Source organism: Dipteris shenzhenensis, chromosome 7 (assembly GCF_047967505.1).
Source record: "Dipteris shenzhenensis isolate YYH24624 ecotype China chromosome 7, Dip_SZ_1.0, whole genome shotgun sequence".
Classification (NCBI taxonomy): domain Eukaryota; kingdom Viridiplantae; phylum Streptophyta; class Polypodiopsida; order Gleicheniales; family Dipteridaceae; genus Dipteris; species Dipteris shenzhenensis.
In genome coordinates, this window is record NC_141602.1 from 52,679,165 (window position 1) to 52,697,559 (window position 18,395).

The following is an 18,395-nucleotide window of genomic DNA, read 5'->3' on the forward strand; positions in this document are numbered from 1 at the left end:
ATGGCTGAGTTCAGTGAGATCTTGACAAGTAAGTTTGGCCTGAGCAATAGTTTCCTTCAGAGTCTTCATGTAAGACTTGCCATAACCTCTTATCACAGCTTGCATTTTGGAAACAAAAGAATCCCAGGCATCATCAATATGAATATGGCTGCGAGAACACAGAGAATGAGATGCTTCAGTAACCATGGCCTTGAAAGCAGCATGTTGCAAGTAGCTAGTGTTCACGATCAGATGTCGCCTTTGTGGCAATCTATCATCTGGCATATCATGAAAGGATAACCGCAACCATAGAGGTGCATGATCGGAATGCACAAAGGCATAGTCAATCCACATTTTGCATGTAAAATCCCCATTTTGTTGCGGAGCTACACTATACCATCGATCAAGATGTGCCTGATAAGAAGAAAGAGTATTATGTTGGAATGTGTATCCAGGTGACAAAGGCTGCAATTCCTTCCAAAGGTCCACCAAATCCAGATGCATCAGTAATTTAGACCATGCATGCCTTTCAGGGGTTTACATATGAATATGTCTGGAGGTATTGTCACCCTGTTGAGGAGCGTTATTGAAATCCCCACATATAAAGACATTATATCTCCATGGATATTGTTGCATGGCATCCCCAATTCCAGTTCTTTCTCTAGAGGATTGAGGTGCATAAACAGAGGCAAATTCAAACACCTCTCCTCAAATAATGCATTGAAGAACAAGCCATCTACCTTTGTTGTCATTTAAAGCAATAACTGGTTGAAGCTCATGTTTGATTAAAATGACGACCCCTGAGAAAGAGTGCTCTCCAGCATAGAAAATGTCATAGCCACAGTAGTGTCCTGTCTTTCCTGCATAGACATGTTGGTTATGTTCTTGTAATGCCACTATGTTAGGCTGAAATCTATTGATGTATAGCCACACTGTTTTCCATTTCCTACTGTCACACATCCCCTGGACATTGATTGTAAAACATTTGATATGAGCAGTCATATTTACAGATATTTATAGCAATATAACAACTATGTACAACAACAAATTTCATGATGTCAACCCTGCATTTCTATCTCAGGGTCAATGCTTCTCCCCTGAGAAGAAATATCCACCTGAGGAGTAGACAGCAAAGCAGCAACCTCTTCTTCAGGGAAGAGTGTTCTGCTAGCTGTCACTGCAGCCCATGTGATCCCAATTCCTGTCTAGAAGACGCACCATTCCAAGTACGAGGGGGTGGAAGTCTTCTAGCAGAGGAGGGCTAGGAGAACATCTAAGTTCTTTAATGTTGCCAGACTAAGTTTGGCCAACAAATCGAAATGGATGTACCAATTACTTTCACAGTAGAGATGGATATTAGTGTGGGATGGCTGATTTGAAGTTACAGATACATTACATTGGGATCCTTGTGATTTTCGGCAGTCACATCCATCCAAGCTTTAGCAGCAGCCTCTTTCTTCCTCCGCATGGCAGCATCCTCTTTCTCCCTCCACACAGATGTGCTTCCTTTAGGAGGAGGACGTCCCTTGACCTTTGCTCCATGAGACATACCTAGTGATATTCCTACCAGGGTAGAAATTTCTTCATTGCATGACATGGTTGCCACTCCTTCACAGACTATGGCCTTCACTTGGTCACTCCCTTTCAGCTTGTTCAGCATACTGCCTTTACACCCCTTAGCTGATGGTGGAGACTCTATGGAGACTTCTTCTTCCTCCCTTGCATCCCTACATGGTTACACAGTATTCGATGGCAGGCTCCGTCACTTTGTATTGGATAGCAACAACAGGTTGTTATTTAAAATCTCTCCCTTCGTCACACTTATAACATACGTGGCTCTTTTGACAAGGCCTCAGGTTTTTTGTGAGGGTCAAGATGCTGGGTTGTTGATAGCATCATTGGGTGGCACATTTGCAGATCTCGATGGCACCCAAGTCCACCCAGGTCCACATAGGTCATACCATGGCTAGCATTCGAGTAGATATTGTACATACATTGATGGCTATCGAGTAAGGATGCTAGGGACATAGATGTTTGCATCGGCTAGGAGGCTTTTTTGTAGAGAGTGGAGAGGTAGCTCCTCCTTTGAGTCTCTTAGTGGCATGGTGTGGCACTTTCATGCACAGTCTTGGTGTCTTTTTAGGACTTGCATATGTTTATATATTTTGATTTTGGTGAATTACCATGTGTTTCTCATGGTCTGCATGATGTATATATGCATATGGTTGTTTCTTTCATACTAAGTTGAAGTCTATTAAAAGAAGTATCATTGCCTTGAAAATAACAAATCTCATTACATTGAAGAGAAGAATTTCAACTAATTTACCATTTGAGGTTGATTCTCAAGCGGCATGGAAAGACATGCTACAATTTGTCAAGGACCTCTATGCGAGAGAAGGGGAGAAAAGGCCAACCAACATTTATCCCTCAAGGCCACAAATGGTATTATCACTAAATAAAATGTGGAGAGTGGGATTGAAGAAACTAGCAAATGGAAAGCCTCCAAAGTCCCAATGCCTAATAGGAGAGATGCTGAAATGGGGAGGAGGCAAAACAAAAAGGATGCTAACAATGCTATAGTTAAAGCTTTGGAAGAGGTATTTCCCATAGTGTGGCAACTCAACTTAGCAGGAGCAACTTTTCTCGCTTTCTTTTTGGGGATTTATGCTGGTGGTGGCGACCTCTTTGTTTGGCCAGAGGGGCTCTTATGGCAACTCCCTAGACTCCCCAAACCTTTCCGATTTTCTTTTCCCTTGAAGGGAAGCAGTAGCTGCAAATAGCTGTTCAGTCCTTGCATTGGTGGGCCGCATTGTAGGCCTCACGCCTATGAGGAGCTAGATGCACGATTGGATCTAGGCGAGCTTAGCACTAGAGGGTGACTACATCAGGAGGTCACAATCCATGGGAGAGGAGTTTTTCTTCTCCATCCAAGATCCGTTGATGTCACCCGTGACCTAGGTCCTAGCGGAGTAGGGTCCGATCTTCCTCGACTGCATCTTATGTTCTTTATCTCTTGGTATCATGGTTTTAGAGTGGATGATATGGACTCAACAAGAAGTATTAATCCACTCTATCTTCCACTAGAGGTTGCCCTTGGCACAGTGTGAGATTCGCCACCAGGAGATCTTTCTTGAGACCTTGGATGGGAGCACTTCCATCAAAGGCTCAAGGTTTTCGGCCCCCTTCTTCCATCTCTCCAGTTCCTCAACACCCGCCCCTTCCTAGGTCCCCAGGTTAGAGCGTGGCTACACCTTCCCAATCTCAGCCCTCTTCCTCCTAGGGTCAAGGTGGAACCACCCTCCCCCGGTTGAACACATCTTCAACTATTACTTCAAAACAATCTCTGCCGTGCTGGCAAATAGCACCATCTCAATTTCGCACACCCTTTGTCTTCATCATTTGCATGGCAAGGTAAAATGATGGATGAAGCAATTGTTTATAGCAAATGAATGAACAAGTACAACGCAAGCCAGCATGAGGCATGCATGACCTTTGATAGAAGACAAAGTAAAGGCAACAATGCCACTATGTCAATAAGCAGAGCAAAACAGCAAAGCCCTAATAAGAGTCAGGCAACTCGTCAAGGGTATTAGAAACAAGGTGAGAATCGGGCATCACCTCATCAATATTAGCCAATTGCTCTTTCAAATCCTTCACATTGGTAAGATAGGCATCCATATTACCGCCCTCTTTAAGCTTCAAGTCCTTTAACTGCTTGCGCAGATAGGCAACCCCCTCGCCTCATTCTGCACCTGATATAAAGAGGCAAGCTGATCCCATGCTTGCTTAGTGTTCTTGGAAGGCCGGATATGAGGGATAATATCAAAGACTCTATCTCTTCTTTAGGAATCACTATTCCTGCGTTAACAAAGATTACGGGTGATGGCATTTCATTTGTTCCACCCAGCCTACTCTCGTGGATCCTAGATGTTCTGATTTATTCGTTCCTTTATTTTTTCTCATGCTTATCCACGAGACCCTCATTTCCCTAGATAGTTCTCCTTGCCAAATGTCATCATTTTAGCCTCTCCACTTGGTGCACCTTTTTACCCCTCTCATGGGGCACATTAAAAACCACTTGCCCCTTGGCATTATTGCACATTTAGGTGCACCTAGGCCTTAGCACTCAGAACTACCTAGTCAATGCCATTTCACCCTCACCTAGGACCTTGGCAGTTACTTCTCTTGACCATTTCAATTACGCACATTAACTATTACAAAAGTTGGTCATCTAAGAGAAAATGCCCACCGATCTTTCCAAGGTCATGCTATCTCGGCTAGAGCATAACATTCCTTCCCTCTTCAAGCATCAGCGTCCTCGATGATGAAATCTGGGAACACTCTCCGTAACTGTTATACGGATTCCCAAGTAGCTTCCGATAGAGGCTGACCATGCCATGCAACCAACACCGTGGGTATCTTCCGATTTCGTATTTGCATTGTTCCTTGGTCCAGGATTCTTGTTGGCTTGCACCTTGCAATATCCTCTATCTCCTGAAACAAAACCACACCTTCGATTAGTGAGTCACCTGTATGCAAAAATTTCTTTAAGCGCGAAACATGAAAAACCGGGTGCACCTTACACCCCTGTGGCAATTCTAATTTATAGGCTACACTGCCTATTCTCTTTAGAATTAACCACGGCCCACAGTATCGAGGTGATAACTTAGCACACTCCCCTGAAGTCAACGACTTCGAGTGTGAAGGAACTTTGAGAAAAACTTTTTCTCCTTTCTTAAATACTCTTATAGACCGATTTTCATCCGCATACACCTTGGCCCTATCCATAGCATGGCGGATATTAGCTCTCGCAAGTGCTAGCATCTCCCGCATCTGAACTACAAAGTTCGCGGCACTAGGCACTTTCTGAGGTACTCCAACTATAGTTGGATTGGCTGGCCTATAACCATAGTTCAGTTCAAACGGACTGAACCCGGTAGAGGAATGTTTCCTATCATTGTAGGCAAACTCCAGCAATGGCAACCACTTGTTCCATGTATGTTGCCTCAATGACACATATGCTCTCAGCATATCCTCCAAAGTCTGGTTGACTCTCTCCGTCTGACCATCCATCTCAGGATGATCCCCACTACTCATTCCCAACTCAGTTCTTAGTGTCTCAAATACCGCCGTCCAAAAATGACCGGTAAATCTGACATCTCTGTCTGACACTATGGATCTAGGCAATCCATGCAGACGAAATATATGTCTAATGAACAAATCCGCCACTTGCGGGGCACTAACAGACTCTCTAGTCGGAATGAAGTGAGCCATCTTGGTTAGACGATCAACCACCACAAGGATAGAATCATACCCTCCTTGTGTTGTAGGCAGCCCTACAATAAAGTCCATGGAAATGCTCTCCCACTTACTTAGTGGTATTTCCAAGGGCTGTAAAAGTCCGGGTGGCTTCACCCGCTCGGCCTTGCTTACCTGACACGAGAAACACCGTGTCACATATTCATGAATATGCTTTTTCATCTTTGGCCAAAAGAAATCTCGCTTCACGAGATCATATGTCTTCTCGACTCCTGGATGTCCCGCACACGGGCTATCATGGCACTGTCGAATGACTCTCTGCCTGAGATCATTCTGACCAAGTACTACAACCTTGCCATTTCTAACTAACATACCATCCCTTATGGTATATCTTGCATAAGTTTGGGCTTTTCTGGATGCCAGGTCATCCTTTTCATTTTCCCCGGGTTTTAACACATGAGCTTTAGGCCATAAGCTCTGGACAAACTCGTCCACTTTTTGAGTCTCTCTTATCTCGGTCATTAGAGCACTCTCTAATACCGTGAAACTCAGGTTGTGCATAATGCGAAACAACGCATCAGCAACCTTATTGTCTTTTCCTCTTCGGTACCGAATCGTTAGATTAAACTCCTGCATGAGCTCTGCCCACCTAGCTTGGCGGCCCCTCAAGTCAGGCTGTTTACAAAAATGTTTCAGAGTATCATGATCTACATCCACATAAAACTCTGAACCATACAAATAATGCCTCCATGTTTTCAAAGCATGGATGACAGCATACAAATACAATTCAGGAGAAAGCTTCTTGCTTTCAAAGGCTACTGGCCTTCCCTCTTGAAGGAGAACTGCTCCTACCGCAATGGCACTTGCATCGGTTTCTAGGAACAAGGGTTTCTGGGGATCAACTATTTTTAACACCGGTCCTGTGACCACAGCTTGTTTTATAGTGTTAAAACTTTCTTGTTGATTCTGTCCCCAGATAAAAGGTACTTTATTTGAGGTCAGATCAGTCAATGGCGATACTATTCCGGAATATCCTTTGATATGCCTTCTATAAAACTGGACAAATCCCAAGAATGATCGCAACGCGGTCAGACTCTGAGGGATTGGCCAAGTTAGTATCGCAGCCACTTTCTTCGGATCCATTTCTACCCCCTGTGGAGTAATTATGAACCCTAAATATTCAAGCCTAACCATACATAGTATAGTTTTCTTCTTATTCACATAAAGACTGGCTTTCCTCAAAGTACTGAACACTATTCTTAAGTGTTCACGATGCTCAGTAATACTTTTACTGAATATCAGGATATCGTCAATAAAATGTACTACGAACTTTCCGATATATGGACGTAGTAAATCGTTCATAAGCATGACGAAGGTCGCTGGAGCATTGGTAAGTCCGAAGGGCATTACCAAAAACTCATAATGACCAAACCTGCTTCTGAAAGCGGTTTTATGCACATCCTCGGCTCTAATCCGGATTTGATGGTAGCCGCACTTAAGATCTATCTTGCTGAAAATCACGGCTCCATGTAATGCATCTAGCAAATCATCAATCCGAGCCATCGGATACCTGTGCTTAACAGTGATATTATTCAATGCTCTGTAATCTATACAGAGGCGAAACGTATCATCCTTTTTCTTCTTTAATATCACTGGCGAAGCAAAAGGTGAGAAACTTGGTTGAATCTGCCCCAACATGAGGTATTCTTCCAGTTGTCTACGCACCTCTGCCTCTTCAGTAAAACTCATTCTATAGGGAGGTCTATTTACAGGTTCTGCCCCCGGGATCAGTTCAATCTTATGTTGAACATTCCGCTCTGGAGGTAACCCATAAGGTAGTTCATCCCTAAAACATTCAGAGAACTCCTCTGTTATAAGATTAGCCATCTTGGCCATCTCACCACTTTGCGTAACATCAGTGCTAGCCGAAGAATCATCCATCGGCTCTACCGATGCTGTGCAAAGGAATAAAAACCCTACTTGAGCTTTTCTGATTTCCATCACGGAAACCAACGGTCCCTGAGGTATATCTTTCTCACCTCGCAAGACATAAAGTACATCATTCATCTTGAATTGATATACGTGCTTTTCCCATTCAATGGCTGGATTCTTCCTAGAATGCCACGCCATACCCAGGGCTATATCTGCATGAGCAAGCTTGGTCATTTCAAAATCAAGCTTCTCAGCATAGTCCTGAATCCGAAGCTCCAACTGGGTAACCCTTTGGTCCCATACTTCAGTTGAACTTCCATCTACCATTCTGACTGTATACGCATAGTCAGATGGACTTGTCTTTAATTTCAGCCTCTTCACGAGCTTGGAGTTAATCACATTGTGAGTTGACGCTGAGTCAAACAACACAATGACATCATGACTGGCCACTTGCCCTTTCATTTTAATTAACTCCGTATCATTAAAGGCCGTATACCCCGTTGCTGCGGGCTTAGATAGGATGTTATCAGGTGCACTCGTCACTAACTTAGCAACAGATACACATAACAAACAAGGTACTAACCTCTGAGAAGGTCCCGCCAGTTGCATCTGCATATGTTCCGCATTGGGACTCTCCTGCATTTCCACGTCGCATTCAGATATTATCATATTAGCCGTGCGGCGGTCTTTATTCAGCGTACAATCCTTCCACTGATGTCGCTGAAGGCAGCCGAAGCACAATCCTTCTTTTCTAGCTTTCTCTTTTTGTTCAGGGGTCAACGAGGACTTTGACCAAGCCCGGGCTGCCATTGGAGTTATTTTCCTTTTCACCCCAACGGTGGTACTTGTTTTTACTGGTCCCTCAACCGGCTTCACCTGCTTGGTTTGGCCACTTGGCTGCGAGACACTTGTCTTTGAAATCCATTTCCTCTGAAATCCCCCTTTTTTTGGGTACTCATACTGAGTCCCTGCCTGCACAAATCCACCAGATCTGCCCCTAGCATCCTCATAGTTCAGGGCTACTGCAATAGATTCATCTAATGTAGTCACATATTTAGCCCGAACTTCCATTTTGATTTTGTCGTTCAGTCCATAGATATAGTCTTTTAACTGAACCGACATAGGGAGAGGGTCTGTTATTTTCATGACACATTCCCTGAATTTGTCGGTGTACTCTGCCACCGACAGACTCCTCTGACGAAGATTTCTGTAAGCATCCCAAGCTCGGGACTCTTCATCGGGTGGGAGAAAGTGTTTCTTAAATTCAGCTTTAAACCCTTCCCAGGTGGTAGGAACAACTTGATCCTTTTGTTGCTTTATCCACCATCTATCCGCTGCCTCAATAAACAGGTGCGTGGCCTCACGGATTTTCTTTAGATCAGATCTAATTTCACAAATGGCGAAGGCTTCTTCCCACTTGTGTAACCAAACCTCGATCACATCAGAGCTGCGCTTGGTCATCCGACCAGCGTACTTCTCCGGTCTATAATTAGCGATATTAGGCACTTTGACCCTTGCGCGCTCTAATGAATGGATACTGGGCTCTGGCTCTGCTGGAGCTTTGCCCTTATCAATTCTAGTTGGTCTAGCCGACAAGGCTTGTACCATCTCCCTAATCTCATTCTAACCAGCATTCACTTGAAGCTGCTGGTTCATAATCTATTGTAAAGCATCTTCTAATATCGAAATCCTACCGATCAAAGTAGGTGCTGCATGATGTGACATCTATTGTGTAGACTGCACTCTAGACTCACTAGGATTCACCCTAGAATTCTGCCCTTCTGCCTCCATAGTTTCACAATGGAAAATGGTTTTTTTTTTTTTAAATAATTTTTCTTTCTTCTTTTCTCACGCGAAAACTCCAAAAGTACAGCACTTCAAAATCCCTTTCTGTACAGGAACAACTACTGCAAAATGAAAACTTGAAATATATATAATAAAGGGAAAGGGATGCCCCCTGATCCTCGAAACTCGCAAAATGACTCTGCCCTATTATATATACGGTTTGCAATCTTCATAGACTGAATCCCTTCAGAATTCCCAGTCCAAGTGCTGTCGACAGTCCTATATTTTCTTTCGATTAAACTTGGGCAAAGAAACGACTGCTTTCTTAATATCACTCTGCACATCGAACTGTCCCCAGACTTCGTCTTGCGAGCCTAGGTGTTGCCTCCAATGACATGTTCGAATGGCAGAACACAGATCTCTTATACCGAGTCTCTTCAAAACGTTCGTCACAATTTCATTGGGCATCTTATACACCGAATTGCCATTTCCGGGCTTGTCCGCATCGCCCCACGTCGTCCCCGCAGAACATTTACCGAAGACGTCCGTCCACCTACAGCCTTCGCACGTCCCGAACTGTTGATTCACCCTTTGCGTCACCTCTGCGCTCAATTGAGAAAATGTCGGCAATCGTTGACGACCTCCATTGAAGTAATCCAGTGCCCACGGATTCATAGGCCAATTGCACGTCAGCGCGCTACGGGACCCCCCGGTCACCCCGCTAGCCTTTTTACGTTGACAGTCGGGAACGCTGTCGATCAGGCGTCGCCAGCAGCTCCGTCACCGCCTCGTTTCATCACATATTCTAGTCACGTTCCTACCTCACCCGGTCAATCCGTCGATTCGCTCTCAGCTCGTTCGACGATCCAACTCCATCTCGTTCACGTAAAGGTTTTCTTATCCCCTCTCTTGTCCCTTACTCTCTCCACAAGGCTCTGATACCAACTATCAAAGACTCTATCTCTTCTTCAGGAATCACTATTCCTGCGTTAACAAAGGTCACGGGTGATGGCATTTCATTTGTTCCACCCAGCCTACTCTCGTGGATCCTAGATGTTCTGATTTATTCGTTCCTTTATTTTTTCTCATGCTTATCCACGAGACCCTCATTTCCCTAGATAGTTCTCCTTGCCAAATGTCATCATTTTAGCCTCTCCACTTGGTGCACCTTTTTACCCCTCTCTTGGGACACATTAAAAACCACTTGCCCCTTGGCATTATTGCACATTTAGGTGCACCTAGGCCTTAGCACTCAAAACTACCTAGTCAATGCCATTTCACCCTCACCTAGGACCTTGGCAGTTACTTCTCTTGACCATTTCAATTACGCACATTAACTATTACAAAAGTTGGTCATCTAAGAGAAAATGCCCACCGATCTTTCCGAGGTCATGCTATCTCGGCTAGAGCATAACAGATAATAACCCTTTAAACTGAAAGAGCAATCAAGGCATGTGCTTTGGCATCATGACCATCCCACTGAATATGCTCCTATGTAGGACTGCTCTAGAAGTATCATTAGATCCATCACCTGATGAGCCTGAAGCAGTACCTGTAGCACTAGAGGCAATAGTTGTAGCACCAAAAGCTGCATTGCGTGTAGGCCTGGCCTTAGAGCCTGGAACAATGTGCCACAAATTATGGCACCACTACATGTCCCATCATGTATGACCACATGGGGTAATTGGTGCCATCAAGCTTGTCAGCAGCCCCAAGCATCCCAAACAAATCATCCTTAATGCTAGCCATTGTGCAAAAAATGCAAGGCAAAAGCACCAATCTGACAATGCAAATGAGAGGAACGCAACCTCTCAAAATTAGGTGGCAAAATTCTGCTCAAGCTTCAAAGCTCATTACTGCAAAAGACTCTGTTGTCCCAAAGTGTACTTGTTGCAAAAAATCTCCAAAAGGCAACACGAGGCCTTTCCAAAATGCAAATGAAACAGAAATTGGAAAGAACCAATGCAACAAAGGCTTACCCAATGATGTAGCTCAAGGAAAAGGCTCTGAATGAGAGCATAAGAATTCACCCTTGAAGCAGAGGTTCAAATGAGATAAAGGCAATGAGAAATGCCAAGTGAGGGTTGCAATGAGAATCGCAGCAAGAGAAAGTGCTCCCACGAGGAGGAGAGCACTTGGAAATGAGAGGAGAGTGATCCAATGGAGAGGTACACGCAGGCCAAGGCAAAGGTAAGCCAAAAGAGAGGGAATGGGCTCAAGAAGAGGCCTCCGGATTGCTTCAACAATCTCCAAATGTCTTCAACAATCGCACGGAGCACGAGACAGCTCCAAAACGTTGAAAAAAGCTTCAAATTGGCTGGCATGAACTTTGAGGCAGACCGTACAGCAATAAATGAGGCCGTACTACAATAAATGAGACCGTACATCAATAAATGATGACGTACTTCATTAAATGTTGGCACAATATTCTGTATAGCTTCAGAACCGCCTTAAATGCTATTGCTGTGTTCCGTACAGCATTAAATGTGCTGCTGCTAGTGTTCGTACAATCTGTACAAACAGTACGGCTCACATGTGTGGAGTCACCTGTAGAAAAAGCTTCCATACAGAGCTGCAGTAGAGGTCAGTTTGCACTGAAATCTAGGCACCTATGCAGCAACAGCTCCTCGAAGAAGTTTCTGGCAGCGAAAAAGCTCTAACAGCTCATAAAAGCTCACACTTGTGACAAAACACTTTCATACAACTTTAAATAGGTTGCCAAACAGCTCCAAATGCGAGGACTAGTGCTCGGGGAGGCTACCAATGGCTGGAGGGTGAAACCCTGACCTACTCTGATACCACTATAGGCACGCAATGGAAGCTTAAAAATGGAGGTGAGAAGACAAAAAACGAGATGCTATAATAAATTGCTACAAAACTAAGAGTGGAGGCTCAAGAGAGCCAACAAAACGAAACGCTAGGGCTAAATGCCCTATCGGACTAAGTGTCCTAACTATCCTAAGTGGTACATGTACTAATGTACCAAAAACTGACCTAACTGACTGTAACTAGGCCTACAAGGCACATACCAAGGAATGAGTGGCACCTATGGATAGCCCATAGAATGGCCTACATTACACATTTATGGGGATAGTGTTCATTGGGTCATATTTCACGATGACCCATGCAACTACAACACGACTCACAGGAGGGCAGGGTGCTCTGGCCCATCTAGAGAGGCAGTGCTTCTAGGCACACTTCAAAGACCCTCCGACGAAGGGTTTCCTTTTTGACACTCTAGTGAGACCGACTGCCATGTATGCAGTACCTTTTCTGGGGGAGTGACATTTTAGTGACAGAGTGGATGAGAGGCTGTAGGTGACTAAGGGATCTAGGATGATTCGGAGTAAGACCTTGGTCCCCCATCAGGTTATACAGGCAGAGTTCGCCATGACCCCTCTCTAGGTTAATGCTAGCATTGGAGTCTTCTAGGTGCCTAGCAGAGAGTGGGGATGATACAGTATGGTACACACGGGTATCCACATGGTTTGGTAGTTGCAGCATTCTGATGGACAGTCTTTCCCCCTTTTAGTACAACATGGATGCACTACCCAAGATGATCCCACGAGATGAGATCAACCTTATTGTGACGGTTGGACCTCCTCTAGCTTCATACGTCTAGGGCTTTGGGGGGGAGGAGTTTTCCACCAAAATCCAGCTCTAACTTCTAACATGACCACTTCTTGAGGGTCTCGGAGTATGGTCTCACACTTCAGTATCTCAAGGATAGGAGAGTCTCATATGCACTGAGGATCGCCATCGGACAGTTGCGAGTCTCATCACATCAGCTATAGGTTGAGGCAGGGAGAGTTGTAGGCATACCCAGAGAGCAAAGGATCTGCAGACTACCCAATGGGGGAGGTCGAGACAGAGGAGCACTTTCTATGTGTGTGCTTAGTCTACTATGAGATCCGAGGGCGATACCAATGCCTCTTTCAGGAGGGCATGGGTTTGGTCCGCTTACATGGCTGATCCATTTTCCCAACTAGGTTTGTGTAGGGCTGTATGCGATGACACAAAGATATACTTATGTGACAGACCAGAGAGTAGCAGGAGGTGATGCCATAGGTCACGGAGATGGACCGCACACAGACACGTGTTACAAATTTCTATGCATCTGAGTCAGTTACCGGGGAGGTTGAGGGAGAGGAGCTTGATAAGATGTGAAAATCATGGATTAGCATTGAGAGTCACCACCACGATGCTGCCAGACGAGAGGCACACGCTCCACATGTGGCACGGAGAGTGACCAGAGTTCGCATGATCGAGGTCCGGTCTATTTCAGCCCTTCTCAAAGGAGACTGCCAGAGACAAGGCGTCACCCTTAACGTAGCCCATCAGATACAGAGATCGAGGAGACCACACCCTCCACTGCCTCGAGAGACAGCTCGACAGACACAGATACGAGAGCTCCTCACATCCTATCAGAGAGCCACCATGGTATGTGAATATTGGAGCCTGCGCGTGTACTAGGAGCGTTAGCTTTGAGCACCTGATACTATTTTGTTATTTTGCTACTCTACTATTTTGCTCACTAGTTTAGCACTTTAGCTTTCAACAAGGGCCTTAGTGGGCCCTTTGCTTCAGCCCATAGCGGCTTGTATGAGTTACTTTTGGTTTTGTACTTTGTCTCATAGGCTCACGACTCACGAGGCCTCCTCCATACGTTAATACATCTCTCTCTCTCTCTCTCTCTCTTTGGGCCCCAGGTCTTCTATGAAAGACATGACTCTTCTTGGACTTTATTGATTCGGTGCCACTTAGTTGAGGCATGCTCTCTGGCTGATGTTCCTGCCTCGCCCATTAGAGCTGTGTGGACTCTTGTTGGGAGATACCGGCGACTATTGTAGTGTGGTATATTTGGAGAGCCAAATGCATAGAGGCATTGGATGGATCCTAGGTCCACCCTTCTCATACTTTTGCTAGTATATGAACAAACACTATACATAAACTGATGCAACCATGCAGGGTTTCTCTCGGGCAGCTTCTGCTAGGAGGGCTATGCTTTTTAGAGAATTGGGGGGATTCCCCTTCTTCTATGACACTTTTACAAGGTTGAGATGGCATTTTCAGCCTCAACCTTGGTTGTTTTCTACCTCTTTCTGAGGATTGTTTTTTCCTGCATTGCATGATGAATTTCTGCGTTGAGCTTGCTCTCGTGGCCTTTAATAGAAGTCTTTTTCCTGCAAAAAATGAAGAAGAGTCATGATGCTGGCTGGTCTTGGCATCCGACACTCAGGGAATTTCTTCCTGCATCTTTCCTAGCTGGATTTCCAATTGTATCTACATTTCTGCTTTTCATTTATCTGATTCCTCTCTCCATAGATTGTATTACCTAATATTATGGCAGGGGGAAGGTAATACTTAATCTTCCCATTGGCTCTCCCCATCCTAAACTATATCAAGGAACAACTAGTGGGAGAGAATAATGCCACCTCCTGTCATACTTATGAACGAAGGGAGATGGCACTAGCCCATACCTTCAGGAAAGTCTCTGCCATGTCTCAATTTGGTTGAGAGGCTATAGTGCTTTGGGCCACTGGGTCCCAAGAGTATGTTTAATCTGGTGCCAGATCTGTGACATTTTCTGTTTGTCTTTCATCTGCTCCCTTCTCATGGCCTGTCTACTATGGGCACCTCAGATTCTCTAGAGCAAGACATTAGTCCCCACAAAGAAACATCTGTAAAAAGCAAGATTGTGGATATTAATGATACAAATTAAAGCATACATAATTCCAATTCCTTCTGAATTGGATCGCCTGTAGTACACCACTGAGGTTTGCTCTCGGGCTAAAGAGATTTGATCCTTGAATAGGATGAATTGCACACAGTTAGGGGTTCTTATGAATAACCTGTAACATTCTGTATTCCATTCTATCAAATGCCACTGACCTTCAGGAAACGACAATAGTTATTGAGTACTCTTAGAAACTTGACTTGGCAGATCGTGAAGCAACTAACTAGGAATCCTTTGATTTTCGATAGGCAACAAACCTGCAGAGTGAGTTGTTCAAAGATGTCTTTTCTTCATGCTCTGTGTGCTTTCATGTTTTCAGAAACTACCTCTATAATAGTGGAATGATATAGAGACTACAGATAGAATCTGTGAACTTGATTGTTGCAAGCATGAAAAGTTTTGAGTGATGTATGAGAATCCATGCTAGCTGAGCTCACCTGGACTGTGGTGTATGACTTCTTCACTTGCAGGCTATTGCCAAAGATCCAGTGCTTGCCGATTGCAAACTGATTGCAGAACCCTGGGACTGTGGAGGGCTGTACCAAGTGGGAAGTTTTCCAAACTGGGATAAGTAAGTTAATTGGCCGGCCAGGCCATGGTTATCTGTATGTTCTCATGCCCATCAGTAAATCTAATCAGGTGTGGTTGCCCAACCTTTACTGAACGGCAGGTGGTCAGAATGGAATGGAAAGTATCGTGATGATGTTCGGAAGTTTATTAAGGTAAGGGCATTCTGTCCATGCCTTCATGGCTGAAGATTCAATATAATAAGTTTTGTCATTAAGATCCATGCAAAGGAAGTAGTATATACTTCTCCTTATGAGACGTTTATTAGGGAAGGTTCAAGGGATTTCAAGATGGTAAATTATGAGGACAAGATCTGGGAGTGCCATCACAGGGATTAGCACACTTTTATGCATGTGCATTGCAGGTGTAGTAAGGTAAGAGAGACATTCTAAAGTTTGGAAGGATAACGGAAGGGAGGGATAGTCTGCCTTTTGCAACACTAAAGTTTTGGAAGGATAAACGAAGGAAGAAATAAAAAAAGAAAGATGTATTAACGTCTTGGGGAGGCCCTGCCGGTCTATGAGACAAGGTACAATAAAAAAGTAACGCATACAAGCCACAATGGGCTGAGGCAAAGGGCGTGCTAGGGCCCTAGCTGAGTGATACAAAGAAAACTCGAGAACTAATATTTAAAACCCCAAAAAGTCAAAAATATTGAAATAGAAGGTGTGATTGACTATCATCTATGTTCTTGGCGCCATGGCAGCCCGTTGGTGGTGCGTGAAGATACGTTTTATCAATCTTTGTTGAGTGTGTCCCTCGATGCTATGGTTTGGGGGGCATGGCCTCCATGATCTCTGTACCCAGCAACACATTGACTTTGACAATCTCCCTTTAGTAGAGCGAGATAGGCTGGACCTCCATCATAGGGGTGCTCTCTGCATAGTGCGTGGTTTCTGTGTCTTTGGATCCTCAACTCCATGTCATCTCTTCCCTCTACCCTCATATTAGCTAGTTCCTCCTCCACTCCACTGTGTCCTGGGGCTGACTAGAATGCATAGAAATCTGTGACATGCTGCTGTGTTTGGTCTATTTCTGTCTCATGTGGCATCATCTTCTGTAGGCTTTATTGTGGTGGAAGGAACTCCAACCCAAGCCTGCAACATGGATAGAATTCGAAGGGGTCTTCATGAAAGAGTTTCTGAAGGAGGAAGATTACGATATCGTCGGCAAGCTCAAAGCCCTCGATATGTCCAAGATGAATACCTGAATATGGGAATGCTTTTTCTCTTTGCATTGTATCACCACATAAGACTACCTCCAATGTCCTTGCTCACCTCAACAAAATTTGAGTATCATTCTCTCTCTCCGTATCCTACCCTCTCTCTCTCTCTCCCTATCCACCATGCACCTTCATGTGGTATCAGAGCCTCCTTTCCTACCTTTCCCTTCTCCATGCTCAATCTAGAGGATGAGGGAAGCCTGCAAATGGAAGCCATCCTCTCCTCCATGCTTGAGCTTTCACTCCTTTCTCCCCATCTTGTTCTCTTGTCCTACCTTTGCCTCACCTTCGGAAGCTATGGAGCTTGGTTTGCTGCCCACGTGAAAAGAAGCCGATCTTCATGAACGGGAGCTGCTGCTACATCAACCATTGGCGTCATTATTCGTGCTCATTCTGCCCACCATTCTCTCTGCCTTGGAGTTGCTGCCCTCAGAACTGCCGCCATCTATTTGCTCACCTTGGGATTGCTGTTGTGCCTCACGCTTCTGCCCCCATACTGCCCGTACAGCCTGCTCCGCTGCCCATACAGCTTGCCCGTACTGCCCATACAACAGCTGCTCCAGCCTCGATTGCTGTGCCATCTGATCCCATCTACAGAGTCATTTGCAGCTGCCCTTTGCCCTTGAAGTACCATTTGCATTAGCCTACTGCCTCGATTGGTGTGCACTTACTACTACTCATTGCCTTTAGACAGCTAGGAGAGAGCGGGGTCGATACAGTATGGTATGCATGTGTATCCACATGGTTTGCCAAGCATGGTATTCAGAGGGACATACTTCCCCCCTTTGAGTACAATATGGATGCACCACCTGAGTTGATCCCACGAGATGAGATTAACTGTATCATATGATTAGATCTTCTCCAGCTCCATAGATCTTGGGCTTGGGGGGGAGACCAAGGGTTTCCCACCAAGATCTAGTTCTATCATGACCACTTCCTGACGAGTATCAGCTGATGGCCTCATCATCAAACCCTAGTACCTCGAGGATAGAGGAGTCTCACATGCACTGAGGATTGCCATTAGACAAATGCGGGTCTCATCCCATCAGTTGAGGATTGGGATAGGCAGAGCCACAGGCATACCCATACAGTAGTGGATCTGCAGGCTATGCACGCTTTAGGAGGTCGAGACAGAGGAGCATTTCTTATGTGTCTGCCCAGCCTATTATGAGATTCGAGGACGATACCATTGCCTCTTTTAGGAGGGACACGGGTTTGTCCCACTCTCATGGTTGATCCACTTTGAGGGCCAGGTCTTCATTGGGCTTTATTTGATTGAGATACAACGACACAGAGAGACACTATTGCGAGCGACAAATCAGAGGGTAGTAGAAGATGACTGCACTACTGCAGGATGTTGTGGCAAACCAAGCACAGCGACGTGTCACGGATTTTATGCATTTGAGTCAACTCCAGGACATGGTAGAGTGGAGCAAGAGGAGCTAGCTGACATGAGGGCATTACGGATCAGTGGGGAGAGATCACATGACACTGCCAGGCGAGGGATGCCGAGATCGCACGTGACGCGGAGAGAGTGACTAGAGCACGCATGATGAAGGTTTGACCTATCTCAGCTCTCCTTAGAGGAGACTGCCATCACTCTTGACATAGCGCATCAGAGATAGAGGTCGATGAGATTCACGTCCTCTGCCACAAGAGGGACAGCTCGGAAAACGCAGATTCGAGATTTCTTTGCTTCCCACCAGAGAACCACCACGGTGCCGGGTTTTGTCTTCTGAGTCTCAGGGCAATCGTTTTTTTGAGTTTTGGTTTGAGCTCTTGAGCTCTTTAGCTTAGTATAGCACTCAGCAGGGGCCCTAGTGTGCCCTTTGCTTTAGCCCATTGAGGCTTGTATGAGTTCCTCTTTTTTGGTGAACATTGTCCATAGGCCCGTGAGGCCTCCCAAGGACATTC

General features: G+C 45.1%; 1 protein-coding gene across 4 annotated transcripts in view; it reads left to right on the forward strand.

Moving 5' to 3' along the window:
• ISA3 (isoamylase 3) overlaps nucleotides 1–18,395 on the forward strand; it is a 241,525-nt gene that overhangs the window by 147,388 nt on the left and 75,742 nt on the right. For all 4 annotated transcript variants that reach the window (XR_015541293.1, XR_015541294.1, XM_087376756.1 and 1 more), the window contains exons 14-15: nucleotides 15,163–15,263; nucleotides 15,363–15,414. Coding sequence is in view for 2 of the 4 variants with exons in the window: in XM_087376756.1 (XP_087232882.1) it covers nucleotides 15,163–15,263; nucleotides 15,363–15,414 (153 nt within the window). In the remaining 2 variants the exon portion in view is untranslated. The remainder of the gene's footprint in view (nucleotides 1–15,162; nucleotides 15,264–15,362; nucleotides 15,415–18,395) is intronic.